The sequence below is a fragment of the Parus major genome, chromosome 22 (genome assembly GCF_001522545.3).
Source record: "Parus major isolate Abel chromosome 22, Parus_major1.1, whole genome shotgun sequence".
NCBI lineage: Eukaryota > Metazoa > Chordata > Aves > Passeriformes > Paridae > Parus > Parus major.
The window spans coordinates 4,074,771-4,090,604 of record NC_031790.1 but is presented as its reverse complement, the minus strand read 5'-3'; the positions used below and the strand labels follow the sequence as shown (position 1 = coordinate 4,090,604).

At 55.3% G+C, this 15,834-nt stretch overlaps 3 protein-coding genes across 5 annotated transcripts in view; 1 reads left to right on the top strand and 2 right to left on the bottom strand.

The window, feature by feature from the left end:
- Positions 1-594: 594 nt before the first annotated feature.
- On the top strand, positions 595-5,084 carry NKX6-3 (NK6 homeobox 3). The gene is made up of 3 exons (XM_015648881.3): positions 595-1,423; positions 2,439-2,608; positions 2,685-5,084. Exons 1-3 carry the CDS (start codon positions 1,042-1,044, stop codon positions 2,913-2,915), a joined length of 783 nt encoding a protein of 260 aa, XP_015504367.1. The 5' UTR covers positions 595-1,041; the 3' UTR covers positions 2,916-5,084.
- The window catches only part of GINS4 (GINS complex subunit 4), a 19,684-nt gene continuing 7,368 nt past the window's right edge, over positions 3,519-15,834 (bottom strand). Inside the window, exons 8-9 of the mRNA XM_033519456.1 lie at positions 9,339-9,345; positions 3,519-3,530 (exon numbers count right to left, since the gene is read on the bottom strand). The gene's annotated coding sequence lies outside the window, so the exon portion shown is untranslated. The remainder of the gene's footprint in view (positions 3,531-9,338; positions 9,346-15,834) is intronic.
- On the bottom strand, positions 6,797-15,448 carry GPAT4 (glycerol-3-phosphate acyltransferase 4). Of its 3 annotated transcripts, XM_033519455.1 has the most exons (13): positions 14,623-15,448; positions 13,564-14,543; positions 10,976-11,045; positions 10,353-10,650; positions 10,195-10,269; positions 9,662-9,751; positions 9,454-9,547; positions 8,872-9,011; positions 8,614-8,669; positions 8,210-8,295; positions 7,881-8,009; positions 7,724-7,803; positions 6,797-7,183 (listed from the first exon to the last, which is right to left on the bottom strand). In XM_033519455.1, exons 2-13 carry the CDS (start codon positions 13,726-13,728, stop codon positions 7,075-7,077), a joined length of 1,392 nt encoding a protein of 463 aa, XP_033375346.1. In that variant the 5' UTR covers positions 13,729-14,543; positions 14,623-15,448; the 3' UTR covers positions 6,797-7,074. The 3 variants fall into 3 exon arrangements, with proteins under 3 accessions (XP_033375346.1, XP_033375345.1, XP_015504361.1); XM_033519454.1 differs by having other exon boundaries at positions 13,564-15,448; XM_015648875.3 differs by having other exon boundaries at positions 8,896-9,011; positions 13,564-15,439.

Sequence of the window (15,834 nt, the reverse complement as noted above, 5' to 3'; positions counted from 1 at the left end):
CTCGTCTCAGTTTTTCCAAAGACGAGGAAGATGGAGACCCCGGGGCCGGGTCCCCTCTTGCCGGGAGGGCGGGGGCGGCCGTGGGAGTGGCGGCTTTCTGTGTTCTGCCATTCCCGGGGGAGTTGAAGGGAGCAGGAGAACGTGCGCACCCTCTCCCGGGAGGTACGGGAGGGTGCGGCGGCCTCTCCCGGCTTGGCCGAGGGGGAAGCGTCCGTGCAGCCGGTGCCACTGGTACCCCAGCACGGCGGGAGCTGTCCCGGGGGCACCGGCGCTGTCCAGCGTCCGGCCGCCCCGGCTTCGGCCCTGTATCCCATCCCTTCCCATCCCTTCCATCCCTCCCATCCCTTCCATCCCTCCCATCCCTTCCCATCCCATCCCTTCCAATCCCATCCCTTCCCATCCCTTCCATCCCTTCCATCCCTCCCATCCCTTCCAATCCCATCCCTTCCAACCCATCCCTTCCATCACAGCCTTTCCCGTCTCCTCCCGTCCTGTCCCTTCCCATCACATCACATCCCATCCTATCCCCCAGCCGAACCGTGCCGAGCCGAGCCGAGCCGAGCCGAGCCGAGCCGAGCCGAGCCGAGCCGAGCCGAGCCGAGCCGAGCCGAGCTCAGTCCCGTTCCTCCCGCTCCCGCCGCCGCCGGTGTTCAAAGCGCAATTTGTCTGGGCCGGACCAATCGCCCGCTGCCCTGAGGCGCAGCCAATGGCTGCCGCGGCCGCCGAGGCCCGGCCAATAGGAGCGCCGCCCGCGGCCCGCCGGCCAATGGATGCGCGTTATTCTAATAGCCCTCGTCTTTATCAGAGAAATGTTGGCGCTGCCCAAGCTCAAGTTGAGGGTCCGGGCCGGAGGCGCTGCGAGGTCACCGGGCGCTTCCCGGACTGCCCGCGGCCCCGGCCCGCGCCGGGATCCCAGTGCCAGCCAGGCGCCCACGGGCCAGGGCGGGCTCTGGGGCTCTGTAGCCCCCGGGCCATTGGTAATGGGCCAGCCATCGCACCTCCGGGGTTCCGGGCTCTGAGGGCCGCCTCGGTGCTAGAGCCATGGATGCCAACCTGCCAGGCACCTTTCTGCTCAACGGCTCCTCGCTGGGCCCCTTTCCCGAGGCCAAGGCGCCTGTTTGCCAGTACTCAGTGCAGAGCTCCTTCTACAAGCTGGGACCCCCCGGGCTGGGTGCCCAGCTGGCTGCTGGCACCCCCCACGGCATCTCCGACATCCTCGGCCGGCCCGCGGCGACACCGAACAGCAGTCTCCTCCCTGGCTACCCCCACGCGGGCGGATTTAACGGACTGAGCTCCCCGGGCGTCTATTACGGGCCCCAGGTGGGCGCTCTCCCCAAGGCTGGTGGCGAGTACCTGCCGCGGGGCCGGAGCTGCTGGGCGGAGGCGGCCCCGGAGTGGCGGGGCGGCCGGCAGTGCGGCGGCCGTAAGTACGGGGGGCTCGGAGCGGCTGGGTGGGGGTGGTTGGGTGCCGCAGGTGACGAGCACCTTGCAGAGTCCTGAGCCATCGGCGTAAGGGCAAGAGGCAGGCTGTGTCTTCTCCATTGCCCTGCACGAGGCACAGGTGGCAGGCTGACCCAGGATAGTGAGGAAGACCCCAGTGCCAGAGCTGCCGGACCTCAAACTGTGACAGAACTTCTGGCTCTAGGGCAGAGGCAGCTCTAATGGCAAATACAATATTCTTTGCCTTCAGGCAGCCACAACTGGCACTTGACAGGCAGAGCCCTCTGACTCACAAATCTGCCTCTCTCTCAGACAGCCTCACTGGGGGTCGGTGCCTGGCTCAGTTCATGGCAGAGACAGGCAGGATAGCCAGCCCCAGAGCTCCAGGCTGGCAGCACTGCCTTCCTGGTGGAGAGTAGTCAGGGGAATTGCAGAGTATGTTGCTGCTGTCCCAGAGGGTAGGTGGGATGGGTGCATCCACTGTCACATGGGAAGCCCCAGGAGGCTGGGTGCAGCTGCTCAGAGCCTGCAGCTCTGGTCCCCTTCACCCCTTTGCAGGTGATGATTTTGGAGCAGATGGGTTAGGCAGTTTGGCCATCTGCTCCTGGCACAGCTGCGAGCCAATGACCAGCTATGCCTGTCTTCTGTCATGCATCCTGCAAGGTGTGGGGCATGGGGGCACAGAGTTCCCAGCGCTGCATGGCTCTGGGGTCAAGCACTGTCGATAGCGACCCTTACCCTTGCACCACAACCACTTAGCACTGTCCTTGATCAGGAGGTGCCTAGCCTGGCTCTGGCTCTGTGTGATCTGCACAGTGGGAAGCTCAGCCCTCCTGGGATGGGGCTGAATCCCTGAAGCAGGAATACAGTTTTAATTTGGAGGGGAGCAGGTGTGGAGGGACTCTTTGGTCACTGGGGGCTGGTGAGTGTGTACAGGGGGAGAGCTGTCCAGTGTTAGCTGCCAAGAGCTCACCCACTTCTCTCTTCCTCTCCTGTAGCCCCTGCTCACTTGGCTGACAGCATCCACAAGAAGAAGCACACGCGCCCGACCTTCACGGGACACCAGATCTTTGCTCTGGAGAAGACTTTTGAGCAGACCAAGTACCTGGCGGGTCCGGAAAGAGCACGGCTGGCCTATTCTCTTGGCATGACTGAGTCTCAGGTGAAGGTGAGTATTGGTCCCTGTGTGGCACAGGGTGTGCAGCGTGTTGGCTGCTAACTGAGCTGGGCCCATGGGGCAACAGGTCTGGTTCCAGAACCGACGGACCAAATGGAGGAAGAAGAGTGCCCTGGAGCCCTCCTCATCCTCGCACCGGGCGGGGGGCTCTGGCGGAGAGCGGGCGGCCTCTGAGACCGAGGATGATGAGTACAACAAGCCCCTGGACCCAGACTCAGATGATGAGAAGATCCGGCTGCTGCTGAGGAAGCACCGTGCGGCCTTCTCGATGCTGGGCTTGGGCACGCACAGTGGCTGAGCACAGCCTGCCCCTCTGGGCGAGGAGATGGCTGGCCTAGTCACCTGCATCCTGCCAGGGGGTGACTCCCATCACCAGCAGGTGCCTGGCTGTTGGGATGGGGTGGCTGACAGCTGGATGGGGAGCATGGCTTGCAGGGCTGGGAGCAGCACACGTGGTAGTGTCAGGTGCAGCCGTGTTATCGGCATTGATGAAATAAAGGTCCCAGTCAAGTCCCGGCACTTGTTTCATGGGCATGTGGTCAAGGGTGGCCTTGTGAGGCTGGGCCAGAGAAGGGGTGGGGTTAGGATGTACGGGGCAGGGTCTGCATGCCAGGCAGGGGAAGGGTCCATGGTGTGGAGCAGGAAGTTCCCACAAAAGCAGGGGCACCCTGGAGATTTTCCCAGAGTTTTCTCTGATTTGGGCGTGTACCAGCAGCAAGAGCTGCTGGTTCAAAAGTCACCCATTGGGGCCTCTTATTGGAAGCTCTTAGCAGCAAATAAATACCATTTATCTTAACAGTGTGAGTGAGAGCCCATTCACCTGTCAGGGCTGCAGGATTGATGTGGCATCAATAGCCCCAGTGTGTTTGCCTGCCAACCTGAGCAGGTCCCCCCTGCTCTTTGCTGCACCCCTGTGCAATGGGGGCTGCACACACAGACGTGTGCGTGCACATGGGTGTGCACACCCCCTGTTCTGGCTCCCCATGGCTCACCAGTGGCATGCCAGCTGTGGGTGCTGTGCAGGGCCAGCTGTCCTTACCTGCTTAGGACGCCACAGACACTCCAGCTGGCACAGGCACAGTGCTGAAGGCCAGGCAAGCTTGGCAGCTGTTCAGCCAAGAGCCAACTAAGTGCCAGCTAGGTGTGAGCAAACATGTGGGCTGTGTCTTGGAAGGAAATCGATAGCAGATAAGGTGCTGCTGGCCTATCAGGCACTGATTAGCAGCATGGCACAGGCACGGAAGGGGTAGGAATGGGGCTGGTGGAGGGATGCCTTTCCCTGCAATTGCAGGCAGTACCTGCAATGGGCTGGTGGCCGAGTCCACGCCTGGAACAGCTGAAGCTCTCAACCACTGGCACCTTTCAGTGGCCAAGAGCACTAGCCTTGTGTGGGGCTGCAGATCATCACTGTACAACCTGCCACGGCCCACACTTGGCTTAAAGCTCTTTCCAGTCTCTCACTGGGCTGTGGCCACTTTGCAAAGAGACCTGACTACTCGATGCCACATTTCCAGAGCTTAGGGGACTACTGTCCCCACATAGGTCCCTTTCCTTTCCAACCCCTGCAGTGAGCATGAGGTTTGTAATACTCTCTCCTCATCCATGCACCCCTTCCACTGCCTCCATGGGACGGATGCTGGGCCAGGACAGAGCTAATGGACCCTTTGCAAGGATGTGGGATGGCAGATCCCATGGGAGCAGGGTGCTCAGGGCTGGTGGCAGGGCTGGAGGAGACATATCACTGTCTGTGGACAGAGCCAGTGCTCAGCAGGAGCAGGTTCCACATGGTGGGAGAAGTGAGGGGCTGCTGGTGGGATATTTTTTTAACATTTTCTAAGCTGCCCAGCTTGGCTGACAATTTTTAATGTACTAACTGCCTGGTCCAGTGAGCTGATTAATTGGTGCTGTGGAGATCAATACAAAACAGAAAATTAAAACAATTTTAAAGTGATTAAGTAGTTTAACACCTGTCTGATGCCACGTCAGGGCTGGGAGACAAATAAAGCAGGTGGCAAAGGGCCTGCTGTAGCCAGGGATAGTGACAAATGGCTGCTGCAGCCTGGCTGCCCCATGCATCCCCACATTGAGACAGGGCCCCAAACAGTGCTGATCCATGCAGGGCCCCAGCCCCGCAGCCAGGACTGACCCCCTCTCCTGCCGATGCTGCCCACTGTAGCTCCCACTTTCCCACTTGCTGCTGCATCGAGGTGGTGCCCTGTCAGTGCTGGGGGTCTCAACAGCAGCACCAGCTCTGCCCACCCTGTGCCTGCTGCCAGGCAGGCTCAGGCTGCGTGGGCAGAGGCAGGAGCCAGCTGCGCCGGGGGTGTGAGCACAGGCAGGCCAGCCTGGCAGGCAGATGGATAGCAGCTCTGCTTCAATTCTGCATCCCTTTTCTCCCAGACAAACCCCGTCGGATTTTCATAAATCAAAGCGCCACACTGTTTAATAAAAATTTATTGACTTACAAGTGATTATTTATCAAAAGGCCATTAATAGCAGCTCCGGGAATGATGTGCTACTGGGTGGTGCGTGGAGACTAATAGCAAATCAATGCCAGCATTCAGGCAGAATGCATATGAGGGCTCCTGGCCCCGGTGGGGTGCATGGCTGCTGCAGCCAGAACCAGCAGCCCCTACCCCGTGGGCCGCCCAGTGCTCCCCCCCTGGTTATTTATCGCTTACAAATGAAATGATCGATACTTTTAATCTAGAGCTAAATTTATTAACTTTCTCATCGGAGAGAGACATATTGACTGGGGGCATGGAGTGGGAGAGCCAAGGAAAGATGGATGCATGCCTCCTAACCTGTCCAGCCAGCTCCTTGCCTGCTGTGGAGTGTCCTGCAGGCTGCTGGGGATGGTCCCCAAGCACAGCAGGGCAGCTGGGTGTCCCGCAGAGCTGATGAGGGTTCAGCACATCCCCGTGGCATCAGGGACAGGGGAGCCAGCTGCAGGCAGGAGACTTGTGGGCACCTGCAGCTGGGTCCAAGCGCCTGAGGACGTGGCAGGGGGGTGGGAGAGGCCTGTGGCCTTCAGCAGTGCCTGAAGGAAATGTGTGCCCCAGCCCCAGAGAGGAGAGCGATGGGGGCACAGCCCATGATGGTGCAGGACTGGCTGCTGAACAGGAGAAGTGAAGGAGAGCCTGGAGACCCAGGGATTGGCAGTCAGGGATGTCCATGTCTCTACCAGTTGTGTCCCCAGCTGCAGCTCTGCACAGGGGGAAGGACCATCCACAGTACCTGGGCAGCCCGTGGCTCACTGTGGCTCCCTCCAGGGCTTGCCAGACCACAGTACAGTGATGGGGTCTTCATCCAAACAGCCCCTGAGCTTGCAGCCAGAGCAGCAAAGTTCCATCAGGGAAATAAAAAGTGCAGGAAAATTCAGATTTAAGGCCACTTACACAGTACAGCTGTCCTCACCTGGCATAGCAGATGCCCTCCCCAACAAATACTTGAGGTACAAAGGAGGCATTTAGGTAACTGCCTTCTCCAGAGTGCTAGAAAATGCAAGCAGGCTTCAGCAGGCAGCAGTGAAACAGCTCTTGCTTGTAAGAGCAGAGAACCCAGTGTAAAGGCTCAAGTTTGTAGGCATGTAAGGAAAATGGGAAAGGTCATGGGACAAATGCTCCAATGCAAGTTGTTTTACTGAGTAATTTACTTGCAGAGCAGAAAGGGGCACCACCTCCAGCACTAGATTTGTTTTCTTGCAACAAGTTGATACTATCCATGTGTGTGCATGACAAGGTCAAATGCCACTCTTTCCCTCAGGAGACATTTGAAAAGGGATTTGCTGCCCTAGCCATGAATTCTTGGGCTCTCCTACAAACCCTAGGCTCCCACTATAGCAACGCACAGATTCCTCAGGAGCCCCACCTGCCACCCCAGTGACACCTGGCACCCTGCAGCCCCAGGGGACAGGAGGTTTCCAGGGACTATGATCCTTACTGCATCAGCAGCAGCAAAGAGGCTATGCACTGTAGAAGCAATAGTCTGGGTCAAGCTGACAGGGAGATGGCAAAAAAGAAAGATTTGTTCTGGAAGTGGATCTGGAAGTGACAACCTTGGTTGTCAAAGCAGGCAGTTTCAGCACAGCTCACCGTCTTTTGTGCTGCTTTTGTGACTGACACATATGCACATCACATCTGTCCTTCCCTGGGGCTGGACACACCAGTTGGAAGCGCATGACACCATAAGAGTTTCATTTAATACTGCCCCTGCAAGGAGCTTCACTGTAACAGTAACAAGAAGGCATCTTTGCCAAAGCTGCCAAAGGCCTAAAGACTCCAGGCAGCAATAGTGCCTCTGGGAAAAAACAGCCAGAGGATGAAAGAGCAAGTCCTAGCAGCTCTGGAGTAGCCCAAGTCCAAAGATTCAGAGTTGCTCCAGACAAGTCCTGGTTGGTGCTGGAGGCAGGGGGCTTTGGCTTTGGCCAGCCCCAGTCGGTGCTGGAGGCAGCAAACTCAGGAGCGGCTCCGGTCTTCATGGCTGCCTACAATCATTTTGCTGTAGAGTTTCTGTTGCTCCTCCTTGAAGGCGTCTTTCACCTTCTCCCTTTTCAGTCCTCCGTCCCTGGGGAAAGAGTCGTATCAGAGAGGCTGCAGGCAGGCACCATCTTCATCTGGGCAAGTCAGAATTCCAGTGAGTGCTGACAGCTGCCCCCCTACCACATGCTGCAAGGGCACACCGCAGAGCACCTGTCCCCAAAGGGCACCACTTCCTTACCAGCTTCTGCCAGGAGCTGCCCCCATGGCCCCACACTGTGCTCAAAATAGCAACTCTGCCAGAAACATGAGCTACTCTAGTACCACTACAGGAGACTGACTGCTCTGAGACCTCAGTGCCTGGGAAAGCAAGTTCCCGAGCTGAACACACCTTGCTGAGTAGAGTCTAACCCAGGGCATCCCAATGCAACCTACAATCATGGAATGAAGCCCTGATACCCAACATACAGACGAAGAAAAGACTTTGGTTCTTATAGAAGAACATTCCTCCAGAGGCCTGCTCTCCCCTAAGCAAGAAACAAATGGAGCTCTACAGCCCATGAGCAGATGCCAGGACTCAGAAAAAGGAACTCTAGCACCCCAAAGAGAAAAGCCTGCTTGGACTCACCAAAGCAGATCCACAAGGCCCCCCTGCCTGGCAATGGCTGACTTCACTCGATTGGCAAACTGCACTGCATCCTCTTCAGGCTGTGGCAAAATAAGACTGTTCAGCAGGAGCAAAGGGCCAACCAGGAAAGTGATCAGATAGGTGGGGTTCACCTCACCTGCCTGGTCATTGGGGGCAAGTACCAGACACTGCAGACAATGGCCCAGCTGGTCATCATTCTGAGGAGGTAGGTCACCATGCCGTATTTGCTGCTGTTCCAAAAAGCGTCTCCAAACTGTGGGTCATACTACAAAGGCAGAAGAGTTCATGGAAGTCGGGCAGTGGCTCCAACTTCCACCCCAAACTAAGCTACAGGTCAGCTCTCCCAGTGCACTACACGGAGCGACCTCAGCTTTCCTGTGCTCTCAGACCAGACTGGACTGGGCTGCCAAGACAGAGATAGAGGGACAGACAGACTTGTGCCCTAAGAACGTTGCCTTGTCATACCTTGATGGCTACAGGGTAAACTGTGGCTCCAATTTCAAAGCTCCCCTTTTTGAACATCATCACAGATGTGTTGTTGATGCATGTTCCTGTAAGAGGCAAGCACAATCTTGACTTTCCTCTGGAAGTCAGTTCAGAAATCTAAGCTACAGGCTTAAGGGCAGGGCCACAGGAACCCAGCAACTCCCCCCTAACTCTCAGTCCAAGCCCTGTTCTCTGTGTGCACAGAATGGGTCACTGGGACATCATGTGTGACTCCTGCATTCTGGGCTCACTCAGCTTTTGTCCCTTTTGTCTCAGTGGAGGGTCTCAAGCCCTTGGCTGTGTAAGAAGGAAAGGAACAGAGATGTGGGGCTATCTCAAGGCACCTTCTCCACCTGGTGCTTCTCTGGCCTTGTTGCACTCACCTTCTGGAAAAATAAGAATGGGCAGTTTGCTTTTGTCCTGGACATGTTCTGTGAGCCTAAACAGAAGAATGTCAAAAATTAGAAGGGACGGACGCTGTCAGTAGCAATCCACACAGCACAGAGTCCTGGCCTGCAGTCACCAGGGAGTATCAGGCTGCCAACAACAGGGGCACAATCTCCCAGCACTTAGGAGGCCATGCAGTGTCCTCATCCAAGGGAGGTAAACAGGCCTCTACCTCCCCCAACCTTCAGACCCACCCCTGCAGCCAGCGACTGTCACACCTTCTGGCGACGAGGTGACGATCTTTAACCTCAGAACGTTCGAACCAGACATGGGGACAAGCTTTCACCATGGCTCTCTGTATCACACCCATGAGCCCTCCATGGATCTGACCGACCTGAACAGGGCAAGAAGACACAAGTTACAAGACCTGGACACACATGAAAGTCAAGTTCCCAGTTTCACAGCCAAACTGAGGTTCATCTTCCTCCCCCTACCCTAGAAAGACTAAGAGGAAAAGTCCCAGGTGCTGACTTAAAGGACACATACTGCAAACCCCAAGTGCTTTCCCCATGGCAGGAGGTCCAGCTGGGGAAGTGCTTTGCTTTTCCAGCAACAGCAAAGCCTAGAGCTCTTCTTGCAAAGCTGTGCCCACTCAAAGCTGGTGCTTTTGCACAAATGCCACGCACGACAGAATCTGACAGCACCCTGCCATGTCATGCAGGGAAAAGTAGTTCTCTGTGCTCAAAGGACTCTTGCTGCCTAGTTCCTGCCATAACAAGCTTGCTGCTCCCTCCCTGCAGGTGGCCAGGCCTGGGCAGACAGAGCCAGCACCTTACCATCGCATAGTAGCCATCACTGGCCAGGACGATCACATCAATGGGGGAGGTGTGATTGGCCACACAGATGCCTCCATTCCGAGGTCTGTTTTCTCTACACGCAAAACAAAGGCAGAGGTGAAGAAAGAGGAAGGAAGCATGAGACCTGCATAATGCCCAGTGTTGAGCACCTCCTGGGCAGGGACAGACTGGAGCAGACAGGCCTTACCGGTCATGGTAGGTGATGATGGCTGTGAGGGCACGCACGCAGATCCGGTAACACATCAGGTGGACGTGTTTGCTCAGGAAATCTTTACACCTGCAGCCCAGGACAGAGACCATCACTCCCCAGTCCTACAATACCCCCTGTAACAGTGCCTCTCAGCCCAGCTGTCCCAGGCTGTGAAATCCAGCCAAGCCTTCACATCTCTGCTACAGAAACACAGCATGTCCAGAGCTTTGCCATCAGCTTATGATCTTATGATTCTTAACTCATGAGAATAAAATTTTGGCCTTTTCTCTTTTCTGTTATTACTCCTTTAGAGGTCAGGACTGAGTGCTCTGTCACCAGCTCAGTGCTTACATCTAGGCCCTTTGTTGAAAATTACAGGGTGTCCATTCCTGAGAGACCACAGCTGCCAGGACCACCTGCTGTGTCTGCAGGTGGTAGAACAGAAAGCTTTGCAGGGAAATTTCCTGAGTATCAGATCTCATACTACATGGAGCGCTCCCCATCTGCTCCTCCCTCGAAGATGAACTCACCTTCCATTTGGCAAATATCCCACCACTGTGGTACCAGTCACCAACAAGCTGATGCCAGTAAATGCCAGGGCTATCCTGCAGAAAGAGGGAAACTACGTGCTAGCAAAACCAGGCCAGCAGCACCTCCTTGGCAGGTAGGTCCCTGCACCAGGATTCACCTGAGGGGCAGAAGGAAGCAGTAGCGGATGAGCACACCAAGTCCCCAGAGCACAGTGAGGCGCAGGCTGATATACTGGAAGTTGTAGTTGGTCCTGCTGAGCAAATTCCAGGACTCCAGCTCTTCAGCTGAGAACCTCTTGGTCACTTCATCATCCATGATGGTCTCGATGCCTTTGCGGCAGAAATAGAAGATATCTGAGAGCTCAAACTCAGGGGTGTCCAGGGCTTTGCCACTGCCGCTCCGGCGGATCTCCTTGATCTCCTCCTCCAGTGATGTTGGCTCCTTTGCAATGATACCTGCAACACACCATAGGCAGCTCTGGGCAAAGTGTGACTTGCCTGCTCAAAGAGAGACAAAAGCTGAGGCCCTTCCTCGCCCGCCTTCCTCGCGGTCCCCTTCCTTTCTCCAGTCCAGACAGGCATAAACCAGTCCTCCCCATTATCTAGAAATGAAGCACTCCTTGGTGCTTCCCTGCCCCTCTTCATGAAACAGAGCTCTCTAGAACTCCCTCCTACATGAACAGACCTCCCAGCAGACCTCAGCTTCTCAGAGACACCACATTTACCCCCCCTCCCCAAAAGAATTCTGAATTCTGTGTACCCATGCAGGGCAGGATCTCACCATTGACATAGGGCTTGTACAACAGATGGTTCTTCTCCTTGGCACCACGCTCTATTCTCAGTGTTGCCCACTGCAAGACAGACAGGACAAGCAAGATTTGCAAGGCCTATAGCGCCACACTACTGCCCATTTTAGAGCTGACTTTCAGGAAGGACCATAGCTCAGGGGAGAAGATGGGGCTAAAGCAGAAGGTTTCCATACAGAACTGAAAGAGTGAGTGATGAGCCCAGCTGAACTGAGGTGGAGGCAGAGACTGGCCTGAGAAACAGGGAGTGCCAGAGGGAAGAAGAGTGCTCAGCAGTGAGATTGCACAGCAAGGTTTTCTGCAGTTTCTGTGACCTCTCAGCTCTGCTGCACCTTGCACGTGGTTGCCACTGTACAGTTTCTGGCTGAGCTGTGCATCCTGCTGGGGTGTCTGCACTACAGGGTAGGAAGCTGGTCAGGACCAGTGCTATTTTTCAACCCTTTTTTCTTCCAAATTCAAAGTGGAAACTGTGTTTTCAGGTTGCTGCTGAAAACACCAGGCTGATGATGGGATGGGATCCTTTCCCCTCTGATTCAGCTAATGTCTGCTGCAGCTTCTCAGCTCAGCAATGTGCCCAAAACAGCAGCAGCAAGCACCCTCAGACAGCTGGTTGCCAAATCCTGTGCCAGGACTACTTGTTCTCTCAGCTAATTTTCAAGGACACCAGCACAAACTGCACGCTGTATTTCTGTGCAGTTTTCCTGCCTGCCCTCCAAATAACCTTCACAGCCTGTAATTCATATAGGTCTGGAAGGACAAACTTCTGAAGGAGCAGGACTTAGGCACAACATGCTTATCTGTGAAGAGGGGAAGTTGCTGGGAACTCTGACATCCCAGTCTCAGCCCATACCAGCAGCAGATCAGGAGGCAGCAACGAAGGAATGCTAATTGCATATGAAGTGTCCCGCTCACCTTGCAGCTCTGCCAGCAGCTAGAACTCCAGGACTGCAGAAGATTGCCTAGATACTGCTATCTCAGAGTCAGGAGAGGAACTCTGACCTTGCAGGAACTAAGCAGCCTATGGAGAAGGCACTGCTGGCAAGCCCAGCACATCTCCATCCTGACCTACCTCCCACCTGAGAGGCAGCAGGAAGGTTCCCCTCCTCCCACCAACACAGGTGTGCTGCTGCCAGCCAGGCCTCGCAGCTCGGGCTGTGTCCCACAAGCTTCCACACTGCCATACTCACACAGGCTGCCCTTTGGGTTCCCAACACTACCCTCGAGCGCTGGGAAAATATTTTGAGTAAGTAATAGCCCTCCAACATACAGTTCTGAATGATCAAACTTAATGAGTGAATTTTCCACCAAATCAGTGACCAGCTGTGCATGAGTGCTCCTCTATCCCACCACTAAGATTCTTTAATAAAAACTGAAATAGACTTCTCAGTCTTTTCAGGAAAAATAGTTTCAAACACCAAAATAGGTGTTGAGAGTAAATGATCCTGAATTGAAGGAAGTGGGGAAAAAAAAAGAAAACATTGTGAAAAGTTCCATTTAAAATCTTTTTTTGTGCCCAATTCAGTCAGTAAATTTGTAGTCAAGTCTTCGGGTATCTATGTTAATGAAGCCCCTCACAAAGCCCAGGGTCTTCCCACTTAAACCTCAGGCTTTTGGGTGGACTCAAGAGTTTAAAGAGCTGAACACTGTGAGCTCCACAGCTGTCTTCCCAACGCAGCCAGTAGAGGGATACTCTGGGGAAAGTCAGCTCTGCTCAAACAGCAGTAGCTATACCATACATCCTTTAGCAGCATGAACTCCATATTTAAGGGCTTAAAACCTCTCTAGCAAACACTTTGCTTTTCACCTGAGCTGCCAGGGTAGGGTGGTACAGGCTTTACCTACTACTCTTAGTAAATAAAAAATTCTGGCCTGGAACTTGCTTCAAGAGGTGCTGGCTCGGAGACAGCCCATAAAATTAGTCCACCAAAGGCAGGCAAGGGAACAGCATGACAACAAGCTGGAAAATTCCACTTGGCCTCTCTGTGCCAAGAGGGTCGGTGAGGGCTGCTGGGTGTTGTCCAAGGTGGCAGGTCCAGACACAGCTCAGTAGGAGCTCCAGGACAGCAGTATGTTGCTCTGGCCACAGACCACTCAGGGCTTGCAGCACAAAAAAAAGATCTGCCTTACCTCCTCTGTGGTAAGAGACCACATTTTGCTTTGTGCAAATGTGTCCTGGAGAGGAGCAACCAACTGGCTGCAGCCTAGTCCCTCCCCACCACACCTGACATCAAGCTGTAGCAGCACTCTGCCTTGCCTGGGACACAAACCCTCCAAGCTACCCCTCAGATCCTGCTGCACCCTGCCAACTGCCAAGCCTTGCTTTACTTGAAGCCTTACTAGATTAATTACAGGAAAAAAACAGCCCACAAACAGAGGTCCTGTAAACTGCATTTGGGTGAGATGAGCCAAAGAGGTCCATTTGCAACAGCATGACATCCACAGCCCAACCTTCTACTCCAGTCACCCACAACGCCCTCCTGAGCAAAAGCTTCTCTTCCTATCATGACCATGCTTGGACAAACCTCTGCAAACACTCAGAGAACATTCTGAAAACATGACTTACCTGAAAAATCTTTAATAAAGTTTTCATGTAAACCTTGCGGATGCCAAAGGAGACTCCAAAAATTGCTGGTACAATGATGAAAACCAGAAGAAGAGTGAAGAGGACAGTTATGGAAATCCCCAAAAGATTAACCACTAGGCTGTCAAAGGGGAGCAGGATGAACATGGTGAAGGGCCCAAGCAAGGCTGGTGCCCTGCAGCCAGACAGAAGGGCTGCTCGCAGCAATGAATCAGTCCTCCTGTTACTCAGCAACAGCCTCACACATGCACCGAGTCTGCAGCGTGTTCAGAGACCCCATTCCAAAGTTCACATCCTTTTGGGACTGAGAAGGAATGCCACAGGATCAGCGAGAGCACTTGGGAAAACAAGCCAGGAGTCCGCCAGGAGCTCAGGTGAGTTCGGACAGTGCAGGCCAAAGAGCTCAGAGCAGACAGTGCACACACGCTGGTTTGTCCACAGGCAGGTGCTGGGCACGGCAGCAACACGACTGCAGGAACGGATCCCCTCCCAGGCTGCCACTAAGCAAGTCCTGCCGTGGGGCAGCTTGTGGAGAATCTGGCAGCAGAATCCCCTCCTGGCTGCTGAGAGCATGCAGAGTCTCTTCAGAGGGACAAGGTGGAGTCCATCCCTGAGCCTGCATTGGAGGAGATCGAGGGAGTTGGCACTCACAGGAGCCGACCGTATGTGGAGCTATTATTGTTCTCCCCACGAGGACATGCGCACCAGTACGGGTCCTTGCATGACGCCTGCAACAAGTTTAATTCTGGAGGCCTCTGGCATGCACTCACGCTGAAGGGTCATTACAGACACGAATGAAGCTTGTGTCCCTGGAACGCTTTCAAACAGCAAGTTGGCTTCTTGGCAGATGTGGCACTCACATGCCACCAGCAGCAGTGGAGGAGAGCAACTGAAGTCAGCAGACTGGAGAGGTGTCAACGCAGAGAACGTGGCAGGAGGCCAGAGACAGTGCACTCTGAAACCTGGAAGGCAGGACTTGGGCTGAGGTCACACCATTCAGAGCAGCTCCCAAGACACAGCAAGACTGAGTCTGAGTCTCACCCTTGCTGAGACTGACATTCTAGCTATTGCCTGTCACTGTCACAGCCTTGGGAATCACCTCCTGCTGTCATTCATCCTGTATTTTCATACCACACACACCTCAGATGGAGCAGACTCATCCAGAACCACACCTATGGCACAGGATGCTGCAATCAGGTCTCAAGTACAGGAAAGGAGTGACAGAAAACCCTTCCTCGTGACAAAGATCTTATCACGTCTCTCATTTCAGGGGCACCCAAGAGCACTTGAGGAAGCCAGGTACCCAATTCCTGGGTAGGCATCACTTCCTCTGCTCCTGTACATCTCATCCCCAGTGACACAGCAGGGCAGATTTACAAACAGTTCAGGACAGGAAGTGAGCCTAAGGGAAGAATTACTGACGATGATTAGTCAAAGAGGAATTTGCCTGGGCACAGGGACCAGTCAAAGGTCACACACCCACAGGGCCATCTGTAGCTTATGATAAAAAATGAGTCTGCTCAGGGGAGACTCCCCTCTGGACACCACCTTCACCAGGCTACAGAGTCTCAACCTGAGGCTGGATTTAACAGGTACCTGACAAGCACACAGGGCAAAGGAGAGTCTGTAAAGATCCTCTTGCTCCCCTGTACTCCGTGTTCCAGCTGCTGTACCAATAATCTTAAGAAGTGTTAGTGCTTCAAAGGCATATGCACAGACCGTGTCCAGGGAGAGGCAGCTGGTCAGCCACACGTGCCGCTGCCCATTATGCCACCCTGTCACCCATCAGGACCAGGACCCGTGCTGGTAAACTGGTCAGACCGGCCCCTGGGCCGGCGGCCGCGGTAGAGAGGGGCTCAGCTGTGACTCCTGCACCGTGTCACCGGTCACACCAGAGCCCACGTGTGCCGCGCTCCTGCCCCGGGCTCCCGGCGGCTCGGCGCTGGCAGCCGCCCGTCCGGCACCGCCCCGGGGCCCAGCCGGGCGGCTCCGGCAGGCGCGGAGACCACGGCCCACAGCGGGGGCTGCAGCGATCGACCACCGCCCGCCCGGGCGGCAGGCCGGCATAACGGCCCGCCCAAGGCCGGGCCGGCCGCGGTGAGACGGGGGTCGCTCTCAGCTCTGTTCCCCGGCGGATCACAGCAGGGCCGGGCCCGGCCCTCCCGACGACCTTCGTCCTCGGTGTGCGCGGGGCGGGGGCGCGTGGGGGCGACACGGGGATCATTGCGGCGCGGCCGTACCGCCACAGGGAGG

Coding starts and splice junctions, on each gene's coding strand:
- NKX6-3 (XM_015648881.3), top strand. CDS start 1,042: ATGGATGCCAACCTGCCAGGCACCTTTCTGCTCAACGGCTCCTCGCTG. Junction 1,424..2,438: donor CGGCCGGCAGTGCGGCGGCC/GTAAGTACGGGG, acceptor CCTCTCCTGTAG/CCCCTGCTCACTTGGCTGAC. Junction 2,609..2,684: donor TGACTGAGTCTCAGGTGAAG/GTGAGTATTGGT, acceptor ATGGGGCAACAG/GTCTGGTTCCAGAACCGACG.
- GPAT4 (XM_033519454.1), bottom strand. CDS start 13,728: ATGTTCATCCTGCTCCCCTTTGACAGCCTAGTGGTTAATCTTTTGGGG. Junction 11,046..13,563: donor CTTTATTAAAGATTTTTCAG/GTAAGTCATGTT, acceptor TCTGTCTTGCAG/TGGGCAACACTGAGAATAGA. Junction 8,670..8,871: donor GACAGTCGCTGGCTGCAGGG/GTGGGTCTGAAG, acceptor TCTTCTGTTTAG/GCTCACAGAACATGTCCAGG.